The sequence below is a fragment of the Macrotis lagotis genome, chromosome 7 (genome assembly GCF_037893015.1).
Source record: "Macrotis lagotis isolate mMagLag1 chromosome 7, bilby.v1.9.chrom.fasta, whole genome shotgun sequence".
In the NCBI taxonomy this organism is placed as follows: Eukaryota; Metazoa; Chordata; class Mammalia; order Peramelemorphia; family Peramelidae; genus Macrotis; species Macrotis lagotis.
The window spans coordinates 192838561-192854257 of NC_133664.1; the positions used below are offsets into that span (position 1 = coordinate 192838561).

The 15697-nt window shown below is 34.4% G+C and overlaps 2 protein-coding genes and 1 long non-coding RNA gene across 8 annotated transcripts in view; 2 read left to right on the forward strand and 1 right to left on the reverse strand.

Annotated features, from left to right (window-relative positions):
* LOC141493937 (uncharacterized) overlaps positions 1-5973 on the forward strand; it is a 148226-nt gene extending 142253 nt beyond the window's left edge. The window contains exons 2-3 of the long non-coding RNA XR_012470361.1: positions 2132-2187; positions 5868-5973. This is a non-coding gene — a long non-coding RNA (uncharacterized LOC141493937). The remainder of the gene's footprint in view (positions 1-2131; positions 2188-5867) is intronic.
* A 1004-nt stretch (positions 5974-6977) lies between these two features.
* CAPZA3 (capping actin protein of muscle Z-line subunit alpha 3) lies at positions 6978-8430 on the reverse strand. Its single transcript, XM_074194352.1, has one exon. It carries the CDS (start codon positions 8281-8283, stop codon positions 7381-7383), a length of 903 nt encoding a protein of 300 aa, XP_074050453.1. The 5' UTR covers positions 8284-8430; the 3' UTR covers positions 6978-7380.
* Positions 8431-8478: 48 nt separating this feature from the next.
* Positions 8479-15697, forward strand: part of PLCZ1 (phospholipase C zeta 1) — a 121592-nt gene continuing 114373 nt past the window's right edge. For 4 of the 6 annotated variants that reach the window (XR_012470162.1, XM_074194349.1, XM_074194347.1 and 1 more), the window contains exons 1-3: positions 8480-8613; positions 9024-9173; positions 11257-11380. Coding sequence is in view for 5 of the 6 variants with exons in the window: in XM_074194349.1 (XP_074050450.1) it covers positions 9163-9173; positions 11257-11380 (135 nt within the window). In the remaining variant the exon portion in view is untranslated. Of the gene's footprint in view, positions 8614-9023; positions 9174-11256; positions 11381-15697 lie in introns of all 6 variants that reach the window. The other 2 variants (XM_074194350.1, XM_074194351.1) reach the window with 1 other exon arrangement.

Below are 15697 nucleotides of genomic sequence, written 5' to 3' on the forward strand. Positions count from 1 at the left end.
GTAGACTACAAAACATGTTTACTAGCAATGTTCCCTAGCACTTCCTGCTCCAGAACATGCTTTGTTCAGCATGCTTCAGTGTGCTCAAGAAGTTCCTTCTCCTTGGACCATGATGACCGATAGGGAAGATCTCAATTTAACCCTTCACCCTTCATTGTGGTAGAACATTCTGAGATCATATAGATCTTCTCAGTCACAGTTGGACATACTGTAACTTGCTTCTAACATATTGATACCATTTTGGTCTCCTTCAATAAAGAAGGACAAGAACCAACTACCCAGTTTCAGATGTTAATGGTACACATGAAAGATATTGGTGATGCAAAAGCAAGGCTCAAGATGAAGCCTGGAGAAGTAGATTTGGGAGTTGTCTCTGTGTACACATCACAGTTGCTGCAATCAGGGTAGACAGAGGAAAGAGAGAAGGAAAGAGGAACACAAACAGAATTAGAGACAGACAGAGACAGACATAGAGAGATAAAGGAAAGAAAAGGAAGGCAAAAGAAAAAAGGGAAGAAGGCAGAGGTGTTGAATGAAGAAAAAAAAGAAAAGAGAAAAAAGAGGAAGGGGAGAAGGAGGAGAAGGAAAAGAAGGGAAGGAGAAAGAAGTCATTGTTGTTCTTCATATTCAAAGAGGACCAAAATGACATCATTATTTTAGAGTCATGTTAGATAATGTTCAGCTGCAACTGATCAATTCAGTATTTGGAGGCTACAAAAGGGAGTGTGGAAGGGAAGAGGTATTACATTGACTACCAAACTTGAGGTCTATGGAGCCATTGTGCTGACCTCATTATTGTATGCCTGTGACATAGAGTTTGCCAACCTCTTGGCTGGAAATTGAATTACTTCTATTTAAATTACCTTAGGAAGGTTCTGAAGATCAACTTGGGATGATATGAACTGGGGATGCACTACCACAGGACAAGCACAATTAGTCTATGTGAAAGTGGGGATATAGATTCTTTAAATTTGTACATATTGAATTCCTTTAGAGCTACTTCAATTCTTTTTTTTCTTTTTTGCTCACAGGGGAAAGAACCCTCTTTTATCAGGGCATGTCATTCTAGGGGGGGGGGGTCCTGTGTCAGTGTATCCCATCTCAGGCAATCAATCCCCAAATTCTTGAAATCTTGAGAATGTCATTGTATCAACTTTTTTGACCTTTTGCCTTGTGAGAATCCTCCATAAAACAGTTTTCTTAGACAAGCTTATACTTGGTATTTCAACAACATGGCAATCCCTTTAGCGATGTATAGAGTAGAGTTTTGCATGTTGGCAGTTGAGTTCCAGAAAGGACCTCAGTACCTTATCCTATCAGAATCTGCCTAAAATAATTACAATGGAAGCAATTCAGTTTTCTGGCACAGTACTGGCCTACCATCTAGATTTCACAGGTATATAAGTGATCTCAGCACAAAGATTTTATATAGGAGGAGCAAAAAGAGAAAAAAAAGAGGAGGAGGAGGAGGAGGAGAGGAAGAGAAAGGAGTAGTAGTAGTAGTAGTAGTAGAAGCAGCAGAAGCAGAATCAGTAACAGAATCAGCAGCAGAAGCAGAAGGAAGGGAAGGAGGAGGGTGAGGGGGGAAGGGAAGAAGGAGGGGGAAGGGGAGGGAGATGGGGGAAATAAGGATTTAAGGTTTAAAATTGGGGAACTGAGGGAATTCATAATAGACAATCTCAGTTTTTCAGTTAACTGAGAAAGTAGAGGTCTTTTCTTGTTGGGAATTGGCAGAAGAAAAATGGTTTGAGGAGAGAAGAGGTTTCTTGGTGCTGATGGATGTATTTTATAGTTAATCAGAAAAAAGTTAAAAGGTTATTGTGAAGTAAAGATGGTTCAGCTGACATTAGATGGCTTTGGAACCCTCCAATAGCATTCAGCAGTATATGAAGAAGAGAGAAAAATGATAATTCAGTGTTTGTGTTTGAAACATGATGAGTTTCAACAGGTTAAGTAAGGGAAGGAAAGTCAATACATACTATGTTCTAGATCTGTGCTCATCCCTGGTGAATGGGGGAAGATAACATACAAAAGCTAAGGACCACTGTGTTCTTGTTGTGAGCTGGAGAAGATGTGGTGATTTGCATGCTCTTCGGGCTTCCACCAAGTCAAATTTTTTTTATGCTCTTAGGGGACCAGGAAGCACTTCTATAAAGCCTGAGGTTACCAGGAAACTGCTTCTGGGAGGTAGGTACCAATAGACTTCAGGTAGTTTTGTCACTTTTGGGAGAAAAATTATCTATTATGGGGGGTAGGAGAGGAAGGGTGGGAAGCCTTTATGATTGATATCAATCCTAACCCAGATAGCAAATTAAATAATTGTTGAGTATTCCAACTTGCTTTTTCTATACTTAATGGATATAATCAAGAAAGATGCTAAAGATCTGAAGACATTAGAAAAATTAAGTATGTTCAACTTTGAATAATTACTGAATTGCTTCAGGAGTATATATTTTTCAGTATTGCATACTAACTTTACAAAACTTGACCTTGTACTAAGGCACAAACAATTCATGAATAAATGCTGAAAAGCAGAAATATTAAGCACATTATTTGTAGAGCATAATACAAAATCACTTAACTAACAATCATTTATTTGAGTACTTATTATATGTTGGTCTTAGCATTAATCAAGTGCTGATATACTGGGGGGAAAAAAAGCAAAAACTGTCACTATATTCAAAGAGCTTAAATTCCAGGGAGAATAGGCACAGGCAAGATAGACAGAAGGTAATCTTAGAGAGAAAGGTTAACTAGCAAGTGGGAGATGGCGGTAGAAGGCCAAGACTTTAGCTAAGATGGCATTTGAGCTCTAGACAAATATGCACATCAAAACCCTATAGGTAGGTCTATGAATTGGTTCAATCACTATTAAAAAACAACTTGGAATCATTCAAGAAAAGCCACAAAATGATTACAACTCTTTGATCCAATGACTCCACTTCTAGACAAATACTTTAAGGAGGTCCTAGAGATAAAATGTCATACATATACAAATATCTGTTGTAAAACTGTTTTGTAAGAATGGCTGAACAAATCATATTACATGATTATAAATAAATTATGATGATACAGACTATAAATTTGATGAAATGTTACTGCATCATAAGAAATGATCATTGTGAGGAATTCAGAGCAATAATAGAAGACTTGTATGAACAAGTAGAACCAATAGTGGACATGTCAAAGAAAATGTCAAAAGACTGTTGAAACTGTATTAATTTTGATGACCAAATTTGCTACTAGAAAACAGATAATGAAACATTCTTTGTTGATAAAGAGGTAGGGAGGGGCTTACATGTTTGGAATGTATATCAGTTAAAAAGAGTCCTTTACTGACTGATTTTTCTTTATTTCCTTTATTATTTATAAGTGAGGAATAATGTCAGGAAAATAGTAATAAATTTTGAAAAAAAATAGGCAAACAGAAAAGATAAGAATGTGATATATCTGCTGCTGTTACGTAAGAGAGAATGTTTATGGATATAAGACATATCTTTGCTACTCAGCTTTTATTGTGTTTCTGTTTTTATCTAACAAGTAGAATCTTCTTTGTAATGAAAAGGCTAGCTAAAAATGAAAGGTATTAAAATTTAGGATAGACAAAGAGATTGTAAAGGAGAACCTAGCTACCCTAAAGAGTTCAGTTGCACTAGACAGAAGGCATATCACATCAGGTTGTTGAAGAATATGCAGAAGTGATTGCTCAGTGGTCTTTGAGAAATTTTGGGGAAGGGAAGGAATGTTACAGTATTGATTACTGAAAAATGTCCTGCTTCTCCCCCTCCCCTCCCCCTAAACAAAAGATACCAAGATTGCTCTTTAAATGTGCTAATTTTTAAAATGGGCAGAGTATATTAAATTCATTATAGATTGTGTTTGACCATGATCCCTGACAAAATTCTAGAATCTGTACTTAGCAGCAAATAGATATCCACTAAGAATAAAGCATTCCATTTTAATCTTATTTTCTTTCTTGACAAGGTTACTAGAAATCTAGATTATGGGAATGCTCAGATGTAGGCTATCCAGATTTCAATAAAGCATTTAACCAAGTTTCTAATAATGTGCTTAAAGATATTGAGAGATGCACATATATAAAGATTAAAATTGTTAAAAATAGAACAGATTGGAACTGGTAAACTGATTGAATTAACCAATCATTTTTATCTAGGGGAGGTATTTCATGGAGTTCTAGAGGGATATGTCAGAACTCTGTCACTGACAGGATCAATAAGAGTGGAACGAAAAGGGCCATCTGGCTAGGGTACTAAACTGAAAAGGAACTGCAAGTTATTGCAGAAATCACTTCGCAATGGGCACTCAAACTGATTTAAGAATCCAGAACTCTTGGATGGCTAGGTGGCACAGTGGATAAAGCACCGGCCCTGGAGTCAGGAGTACCTGGGTTCAAATCTGGCCTCAGAATATTAATAATTACTTAGCTGTGTGGCCTTGGGCAAGCCACTTAACCCCATTTGCCTTGCAAAAACCTAAAAAAACAAAACACACAAAAAACCCCAAAAAACAAAAGAATCCAGAACTCTCAAATTCACACGGTAGGTAATGCTCAGGAAGTGTTCATCTCTCAGATCACTGGTTCCTTGTTGAAGATCTGTGATTAGAGAATAAAGTAACATAAAAGCAAAGGAAGTTTGTCAATCACTCAGCAAGACCAGAACATAATGCTGATCCTGTGATTTTAGCTAACATTGCCATTGGTAGTTGGGTGGAAAGGAGGAGATATCCTGTCATTCTACTTGTTGGAAATTTTAGGGAGGGAAACCCTAGAACAGTCCCAAAGATTCTATCTAAAAAGAAGAGAAATGGAAACTTTCTATAGCCTCCTGAGGAATATCTTCATGGTTCAACTGCTGGCTGCCTTCAAAACAACTACCCAGATGTGGAGACCAGTAATATTAAACCACATATTTATCCCAATGGAGTTAGAGTGTATATTTCCATGGGATAATTTCCCTTATCAATAAAAATTAACATGACATATTTAGAACACTGTACCATGTTCTGGGGGAGAAAAACGTAGATAATATGCTATCTGCCCTGAGACCTCATAGAGTCTAGTAGGATGGCAAGATCTATGCATATACTTAAAATAATAACTACTGAAACATTGCTGAAGTACAAATTAAAGTGACAGAACTGGGATCCAAAAGATTTCTGCAAACTGGAAGGGTAGGATATCTTTAGCAGAGGGACCTTTAGTAAGGATATGCACATAAAAGTTGATTCAATACCTAGCACTCACAGCTGTACAAGTATAGAATGGTAGTGATAGAAATGACTTGCTGTTTTATAGGAAAGGCTTGACCAGCGTTTTTATTGGATTTCAAATTCATTATGAGCTAATAGAACATGAGTGCCAACAGAGCTAATTCAATCTAAGATTGAATGAACAGAAATACAGGGTTCAAAATGAGGAAAATGATAAGCTTTATCATAGAACTCCATTAGTCAGACTATATCTGGAATACGTTTAAATCTACCTTTTAGGAGGTACATTATCTAGCTGAAGTGGTTTAGAAAATTGTAACTAGGATTTTGGAAGGTGAGCATATATTGTAGTGGGAAGAACATTCACTCTGGAGTCAAGGAACCTGGATTCAAGTCCTGCCTGTGATGATTGTGTGACCTCTGGAAAATTGCTTCATTTTTCTGAGCTCAATTTCTTCATCTGTAAAGTGAAGGAGCTGTATTAGGTGTTCTCTATGGCCTCTTTTAGCTCTAGATCTGTAATCCTTTGACTGAATGGAATTAGGATTTCCAGTGTATTTCCTCTGGGAATGACATTCATCTATTCACTCCTTGAAATTTAGAACATTCACATCAACCTCATTTTCTTTTTTCAGGTACGTGCTCACATGCACATACATCTAATGGAACTCTATTGACTATCTTAATGAGAAAAAGCCATTGCAACTAGGAGACCTGTTTCAGACTTCTGTGTGAACTTGGACAAAGGTTTTCTTACTTCTCTGAAATCCTTTTTCTTCTGAAAAATGGGGAAAATAATACTTCTATTACCTATCTCATGGTATTATTGTCAAAAATAAATATATGTAACATAATTGTAAAGTAGCACATAAATGCAAGCTCTGATTTTGCTTTTTGTGATAATTAGGCTATGCAAATTTCCTAGAATGTCCCCTATTCCTTATTCTACTGTGAAAAAAAGTTCTTAGGATTATTAATAAAAGGAAGTTGGCATAATCTATGTACTATTGGGATTAAGAAGTGTGTTTAGCAAAACTGTAGTCTTGAGCTATGATATGTTCTCCACATCATGTGTGGGTGAATTACTTAGATACTGTGACTTCAACACATGCTAAAGTACTCAGCGCTTGCAAAGGAGAATCCTTGATTGATTTGGCTAAATTTGGGATTGTAAACTGTACAAATAAACTTTGTCCTCAAACCTTGGGGTGCTTAATACTAAATTAGTAAGATGTTCAAAGGAGAAAAGAGCCTTCCTTTTGAAAGGAATCAGATTACAGGGGAGCTGAACATAGCTTTGGAGTTCTAGGGAACCAAGGACTTGGTGGGAGCCCCAAGGCTTCTGATGGCTTTGGAAAATTGGGAGTTATCTGGGTTGTGTAGGATTCAATTCTTTTGGATGTACTTTTGGTAGTTATTGTTAATGAAAGATGGCGTATGTAGTGGATAGAAAGGTGACCTTAGGGTATGAAAGATCAGAGTTTAAGTCCCATCTCTGCCAGAATCTGGCTATGTGAATCTGAGTAAATCACTTAACCTCTCAGTTCCCTATGCACAAAACTCTTTTAAGCTGCAAAGCAAGGGATGATTTGTATTGGTAGAGCGTATCCTTATGAGTATTCCCTAGATCTGTAAAATCACAGATTTGATTACAAAAAATTATTTCTATTAAATGTTTTTCTTTTTTATAAAGAAATATCATTGAAAAAGTACAATTGTAAATTACAGTTTGTGGTAAAGGGGAAACAAAAGATGGAATGGGTAACAAAGCCTAGGAACAATGTAGGTACCTACAATGTAGGTTTTAGTAGAAAGATTACAACATTTGCTGCAGTGAACCAGAAATAAGAGATTTTCATTTATATTATATAAGAAAAAACTCTGGGTCAAAGTCAGGTTCTGTTGGGCCACTTTTGGGAAGAGTTAATTCTCCCAAAGTTAAGTGATTTCATCAGGGTCTTGGCTTAGAAAGACCTTGCATTATTTTACAAATTATCTCTCCCCTCTATTTGATTTCTTTGCTCAGACATATGTGCTCTAAAAAACTGTTTAGATTTTAGAGAAAAAAAATTAAAAAACAAAACCCCCCCAATACTCTCTGTTTACAATGAGCCACTCAAGAACATTCCATCTCCAGGAACAAATCCTTTATGTGATCCAGTGGCATAATGCATTTTTGGAATAATTGATATATCCAAGACTAGGATACATCACCAATTTCATATCATTTACTATTCTCTTCCAGTCAATATGAGTACGGGTCACTGGAAGGTCTCTTCTTAAAATTTTTTTCAATGAAACTGCCAGATCTTGCAATTCTTCTTTGACTGCAGTTTGGAATTTGTTTTCTTGCTCTTCAACAAACCTGGCAAAACCTAAAGCTAGTTGAGCCTGGTTAATCACATCCAAACAGTCCTGTACATCCTTGCTGATGTCAAGATGAAAATTTACTTGTTTAAAGAAGTGAGCTTTCACATTAATTGACCCTATTACTTGGGTGAGAAATGGAGTTATTGAAAAAATCCATTTTGATTTCCAAAGACCATTCCAGAAATCTGAAGCATTGTAATGATGATCTTCTATGCAGGCTATTAAGAATTCTTTACCTCTTATGGTTTTCCTAAGTACATTGCAATTTCCTGATGGGAAGTGTTTGCTCACATAGATTTTTAAAGCATAAGATACGACCGTCCTCAGATATTCTGCCTCATTACGCAGGATCCCATGACTCCTAATGTCTTTCAGTTGGTTCTTAAGAACATCAAATTTGAAAGAAAGCCTGGTATGAGAGTCAAAAAACCGCTGGTTACCCAGTTCATTGTGGTGAGCAAGTAGTACTTGATGTCCATCTATGTTGAGGGGGACAAAATATTTTTTGCAGTATTTGTTACCAGCCCATTCTCCATGTTGTCGCATTAATTTTTCATCTTGAACCAGCAGAGCAAGGTCCTCAAAACTATTTATAAATTCTCCTGGAGGGGCTTGTGTTAGCAAATTCTGAATGGCTTTTTCTTTGTCTTTCTTACTCATCTCAGAATGAGAGTTCTTCATTGTTTTTCTTCTTGGGGAAGTAATGGCCAAGAAATGAAGAATAGCCCAAAGAAAAAGAGAATATTATAAATGATACCTTCCCAATTGACATGTTAAATGCTCAAGAAGTTTTGATGATCATCATCTAATAGAAGGCCTGGAAAGCTGTGACCTTCTAGATGATATCATAATGCATTTGACTCAGCAACATCTAGAACCCTTGAGGATGTCACAGAATGTATTCATGTGGAAACAACTTTAAGACCAACAATCATCTGATAGGTTGATTTCCAGTGTAACAGCTCATTATATCCTAGGGATTTAAGGAATCCTGAACACTCTGCCAAATTGGTATGTCTGTGCTTTTGTTCCACACTGGGAGATAGCCAGAGAAGCAGCACCAAAAGTCAAGGCAAAGTCAGGAAGGGATTGTACCTCAAGGGACCGGAGGGAAGGTGGCTCATTGAACTTCTTGAGCCATTAGAATATAGCCATTAGTAAAGCAGTTTCAAATGATTTGAAAGCACTCTTATCACAAGAAGGCTTGAATAAGTACAAAGAAAATTGTAAACATTCTTAAGTTAATTTAACAGGGAGAAAGGTAAACTCCTCTCTTTAAGGAAAATGTATTGTTTTACATTGACAGAAAAGTAGACCACCCTAGCTCATTTAGAAAAGAACCCAAATAGGTTATATCTCACACATATTTAAGAGAAAATGAAATACAACCAATCATTGGTTGTTCTCTGCTCTTTCCCTAGCATCTTCGTGGCAACAGCAGGTGCATTAATGAAATCTGTTACTTCAAGAGGCATACCTGAGTACCTTTGGATGCACTATAAGAATAAGAAATATGGAATGCTTGACTAATTGAGAACAAGATATAAAGGGGTCTGAGAAATGGAGAACAAATATCCACTTAGAAGTCACTTCTGCCTCCCCTGTTCTTTTACCTGATCTCATCCCTTTCTGGGTTTTGATCTCAACTACTTTCTAAGATGCTATGTTCAGTTAAAATCTATTCCTTGAGCACAAGCTTTCTGTGAATTCTGCATTCTCTCAGTTTTTCTCTAGTTTCTATATCAGTATCTTTATCTGGTAAAGAATAAAAGGATTGCCTACCTTAACCTGACCTATGATCCATATAACATAGAATTTTAAGGACAATTTCCTTCTAAATACCAGTCCCATAAGTTTAGATATTTCAGTAGCTCTTAATAATCCATCATAGATAGCTCATATTTCTCATGAATTTATCTGAATCTTGTTTAAAAGTATTTACATTTTTAGTGTGTTGATCTTTTAGCTGTAATAGAATCATAGTATAGATTAGATGTAATAAATTAGAAATCATCCCATCCAAACTTTTCATTTGATTATGAAACTGAGGTCCAGTGGGGTTAAGAGACTTGCTCAGGGTCATTCCGCTATTGTCTGGATTTGAGGCAGGATTTGAACTTAGATTTTCCTGATTATCTGTAATTTACTGTGTCACCTAAATGTCCCTATGATTTCTGAAATTTTCTCCAATTTTACTAGCAATTATGTAATATTTTTTTCTATGCCATAAATTTATACATTTTGAGCTTCAGTCTTTCAAAGTTTCAACCTTAATACTCTATAGAAATAAATTATTATTCTATTAGATTTAATGAGAATTCATTATTTTGACAATTTTATTGTCCATGTTCTTGCCATGTCTTCCCCACCATGATTTTATGACATAAGATAAAATTGTTTCTCATTTTATTTTATTTAGTCTAAATAGAAAAGATCTCCTTAATTATCATAATAAACAGAAGCTCATATTGTCCCCTTATTCATTTTAGATTTTCTTCTCCGGTATTCACTCAGGTGTTAAAACTAGAATTTTAATGCAAATCCCAGGTGTGTGTACACATACTATACTTTTTCCTATTCTGGACAGTGCTCAGAATTTATTAACCTCTCCTGGTACAGCAGCACAGTAAACTCAAGTTTTCAGAGATGAATCTGTAATAACTACTGCATTCCTTGTTAGTGTCATGACTTCCTTTTTAAAATTTTCCTTTTCTCACTTGTAATTTTTGTCATTTCATGTTTTTGAATGCTTTTTCTTCTCTTGAAGCACATATAATTCCAAATTTCAGTCTCTTTCTCCACCTAACTTTTATTATTCCTTTGTGTGTAGTTAAAAATATAAGTGTATAAACATACATATGTTTAAGATATATTTATGCATATATTTATGCATATACATATATATGTACTAGGAGAGAGGGAGAGACAGAGAAATTTTTTGTGTGTGTGTGTGTGTGTGTGTGTGTGTGTGTGTGTGTGTGGGTGGTGGTAGGGAAAGAAGTGTTATATAGTAGAAAGAGTGATTTAAGTTAGTGAACATTTCCTACCTATATGACCTTAGGGTCTTAGTTTCCCCATTTACATGTATGGCATACACATAAGGAAGTGAGGCGGCACAGTGGATAGAATGCCAAACCTGAAATCAGGAAGTTCTGAGTTGAAATTCAGTCTTAGACTCCTATTGCTGAATGACTGTTCATTTAACTTTAGTTTGCCTTAGTTTTCTCATCTGTAAAATGGGGCTGATAATAGCAATTGTGTTGTTGTTGTAGGGGTCAAATGAAATAATAATTGTAAAGACAGTGACTGACCTATATGATGTGCTATTTAGATATCAGTGTTATTATAAAAACTTGTGTTATACATACACATGTATAGATACATGCACATATATAATTATATATAATATCTATATATACATACATATATTTTATTTTAGAGTGGTCTTATTTTAGGGGTATGATCTGTATTAAAGTGGCCCAATTTGAACCCTTATAGCATGTAATATGTATCTTTTAAGCAAGATATAGAGCACCATTTAAAAGAAATATTTTAAACTTCTCCTAAACCAAACATACAGTTTAGATATCTAATGGCTTGACATATTAAATGTGTTAATCATGAGACTTTCCTTAACTTGTTTTTTCTCCATACGTGGTTTTTATCTGTTATTCAGGAGGACTTTAAAGCTGGAAAAATTAGCACAGAAAAAGCAATGAAATTACTTGAAAAGCTAAAAATCCGGTGTGATGGTAATCATGTCAAATATATTTTTAAGGTGGGAAGATATATTTATTTTTCTTTTAGGGGATTTCCAATGTAAATGTAAACTGAGGGTTATTGATCTGTTTTTGGTGCCTATACAAGTTGCACATAAATGAAAAGTCTTTTGGAAATCAAAGTACATAATAATGCTCATTTTTGACAATGGGTAGGTTCTGGACAAACAAAAATATGATCTATATCTATATCTATATATCATATTTAGTCATCTGTAAGATTTAATACAAAATTCATTAATCTTAAAGCTGGATGATCATAAAATTGAGGATGTAATGTCTTCTGGTTTAGAATATGTTTCATCATTGTTCTTGAAGATAGGTTCTCTAGAACTCTGCAATTTGAATCTTAAAGTGCTATTAGTCATTAGTCATGTAATTGCTATATATAAGTATGAATTGTTATACAGAATATGAATTGAGTTCCATGAAAAAATATGTTAACTTTAATTATTCTCTAGTGTCAAAATCAAAATAAAGCCAGTAACTGGAAGTGAAGATGGATTAATATGAGATGGTAGAAGGTAGGTGTTTAGGCTTGACAGAGAATTCCTATTCTTGGAGCATGAGTTTAGTTGGAGGGATAGTTGAAGAGTCAATACTTGTCTGCTTGCTCATACATCCTGTTCTGGACACTGAAACTTCTTAAACTGTACTTCCTTTAATTAATCACAATGCTCCAAGGATGGTCAGACCAGAGAAGAGCATGAGAAAACTATTACCTCTTTATTTCAATCAAAGTGTAACGTTAATTATCCTGGCCTCCATATCACATTATGTTGCCTGATATTTAACATATGGTCTCCTAAAAGTTCCAGATATTTTTCAGACAAAAATCTATATAAGTATTGTCCTCCATTTTGTCTTTGTGGAATTGGTTTTTTGAACCAAAATATAAAACTTTATATTGATCTATTTCTATTTAATTTTATTAGATTCAAACCAGTGTTGTAGCTTGTCGATTTCTTTTTTCTTTTTGAAATCCTGTTGTTCATTGTGCTAGCTATTCTTCCTAATTTTAGGCCTCCTTTAAATTTCATATGCATGCTATAGATATCACTATTCAAGTTATTAATAAAAATGTTGAAACCCATAAAAGACCAAGCACATGAGACAGTTTTTGTTAAATTGACCTCTAATCTTAATTGTTTCAAATTACTCCACATTTTCTATAAGAATAGATATGCTATCAAAAGATTTAATTAAATTTAGGTAAACTAAGTTTCCATGATTTTTTTAAAATAATGCTATCAAAATGGGACATAAGATTGGTTTGGCAAGGCCTCTCTTGATGGGGCAATTTTGACCTTTTAAAAAAAGTCATTGCTTTCTTATTTATATACTAATTAGCAATTTCTTTAACAATCCTTTCTCAATTTTTTTTCTAGGAAACAGTATTAAATTCATTCTCCTGTAGTTTGTAGCCTCTACTCTTATTCATTTTTAATTTGAAAATCAAGAATAGCATTTGTCCTTCTCCAGTCCTCTTCTATTTCCTTTATATTTTCATACATCAAGGGGTTCATCAGTACTTTGAATCTCATGAATCTAGTTCATCTGAGTCAGGTGTCTAGAATTTGTCATAGGTAGCTGGGTGCTTTCTTAGTGCCCCTTACAAATCTCATGTTAGCACCTCCATTTTATCTATTTTTTGTTCTGTCATTTTCAACAAAAAGGTTATTCTCTTTGGCAGGGAAAATGGAAGAAAATAAAAATGAGCAGCAATACTTCTCTATTTATTGTCAGTTGTCACCATCCCATCATCCTTGAATAATGATTCTGTCCATATTTAATCCTTTTCTTAATCCTAATATAGTTTTTGTAATTGCCTACTTTTTCTGTCCTTAATTTTTCTCATCAGTCAAAGTTATTTCTGGGCTTTATTACTCCTGATTATTTTACTTATGTTTCATGCTGAACTTTGGTAGTCATTTTGTTACCTTTGTGTTTCTATTCCATACATGCAAATATATATAATACATTTATATATATATATATATATATATATATATATATATATATATATATATCTGAGGTCCTATGTGGATGCACAGGGAACTGAAATATACACAAATGCAAGGAATTTTAATTGTTTGTTCACTCACACACATATGTGTGTAGATGTGTGTCTATTATGTACTAGATGTTAGAAACTACGTACATATACACACTTATCATATACACACTTATATGTAGTTGGGCTGTTCTCTTTGTATACATATTAGTCTTTTCAGAAAATTCTTTCCCTTTTTTATGAGTTACTTCCCATTGTTTCACTAAAATCTAATTATGTGGAGAGAGAGATGCATTAACTTAAGATACCTATGTATTTCCACCTGAAAATGTGGGGACAGAGCTCAGGAAAATGATAAGGATTGAATTTTCTGATCTAGGAATTATATTCATACAGATATATTCAATTAGCTAATGAGAGCTGTTGGTATGACTAAATGAGTATGTAGTAGAGAAGAGGGCACAGGATAGAACTTTGGGGTATGTCCATGTTTAGAGACAGAACTTGAAATGATAATGTATTGAAATTTGAGGAATGGTCATTATAGGTAAGAGGTGAAACAAGTACAGTATTGAAAGCAAATCCAGGAGGAAAAAAAAGAAAATCAAGGAGGTCAAGAAGGATGAAGTCAGAGAAAAGGCTAAGGAATTTAGCAATTTAATTGAATTTAAACTGAATTTTAGCAAAATACAATTGTGATATGTATCAAGAGATAGTGTTTTTCCATAGGGTGAGAAACTATTTCTTATTGGGTGAGCAGAGTCTTAATGAATAAATCTAGGCATCTAAGCCCTTAGCTAAATGGATTGTCACCTACAAAGAAGCAGAACTCAGAGAACTGTTAGTACTTTTAAGAGAGAACTTGGCATTATTCTCAGACATGATCCAGGAGGGAACATATGAAAAGGGGGATGAATGTTGGGTAGACAAAATTTATCCTCATTACTGAGAAAGATCAGGCCACTGGTCAACAATCCTACATGGTAGATAAATATAAGACTGGTGAATGATTTTAAGCATACATTTTTATTTTTTTTTAAGGCAATGGGGTTAAGTGACTTGCCTAAGGTCACACAGTTAGATGATTATTGTCTGAGACTAGATTTGAACAACTTCTTCTGACTCCAGATCTGGTGCCCTATCCACTGCCCCACCTAGCTGACCCACATTTTTAATTCTTAAGAGAAATCGACACACTTTAGGATGCTACGGATTTCTTTGAAATTTAGATTTTTGGTTAATTTCTTTTTCTACTCTTAATTGGGATCCCTTTTTTGAATAGAACTGCTACAATTTACTGTATCTTTGCTTTTATTCTAATGCTTTAATTTTATTTTAAATTTACATAATTTTATTTATTACTTTAGAAGGGTTTGCTTATGTATTGATATCTGATGCAATGCTGGACAGATAGAGAGACAGATAGAAGATAGCTAGGTAGCTGGCTAGCTAGATGGGTAATTTATTATTTACTTTTTTATTATATGTATATTATTTATTATAGAAAGAACTGGGTATACAAATACAAAAAAAATAAGATCATTGACCTCAAGAACTAAAATTCTGGGGTGGGGGGGATGATTAAAAAAGAAGAATGGGGAATTGAGATGGTCAAATACTCCTCCAAAGTCTTTTGGTCAAGGTGAGATGAAAGTTTACCTATCTGAAGTCAATGTTTCAGAGTTAGAGCCAAGTGTTTTGCAGGCAAGAAAATGAGAATTGTGGCTAGAGTAGGGAGCATGATGCTGTTATATATAGGTAGTATGTATGGAAAATCATTAGAGTTCAAAGTGTTTGAATTTAAATTTCATGATAGACTTTTAAAAAATTATTTTTTAATTATAAAAACATTAACAAACATAGAATTTTCATATACATAAAACAGAAAGGAAGAATTGGATAGGAGACTATGAATCTCTACTATAGAGATTTTTAAAATATATATTAAATTTTACATGGTAGTTTTTTCCCCGTACTTAGAAGCACCATGAAATTCAAGGACATATGTCTGTTTTCAAAAGGAGGGAATATTATACAACATGGTCAGTGATCTAAACCTTATTAAAGATATGGTTACTAACATTTAGAAAAGGAACCAGAATGATTTTAGTAAGAACTTGTTACAACAAACTAACCTCATTCTTTTTTTTTATTGCTAAATTAGATGAAGGGTATGTTGTGGATTTAATTTGCCTAGATTTTAGCAAATCTTTCGATAAAACATGATATTCTTGTGGAGATGATGGAGGGCAAGGGATTAGACTGACACAATAAAATAAATTCAAAATTTGTTGGATAGCCA

Excerpts from the sequence above, each read along its gene's own strand:
- CAPZA3 (XM_074194352.1), bottom strand. The coding sequence starts at position 8,283 with ATGAAGAACTCTCATTCTGAGATGAGTAAGAAAGACAAAGAAAAAGCC.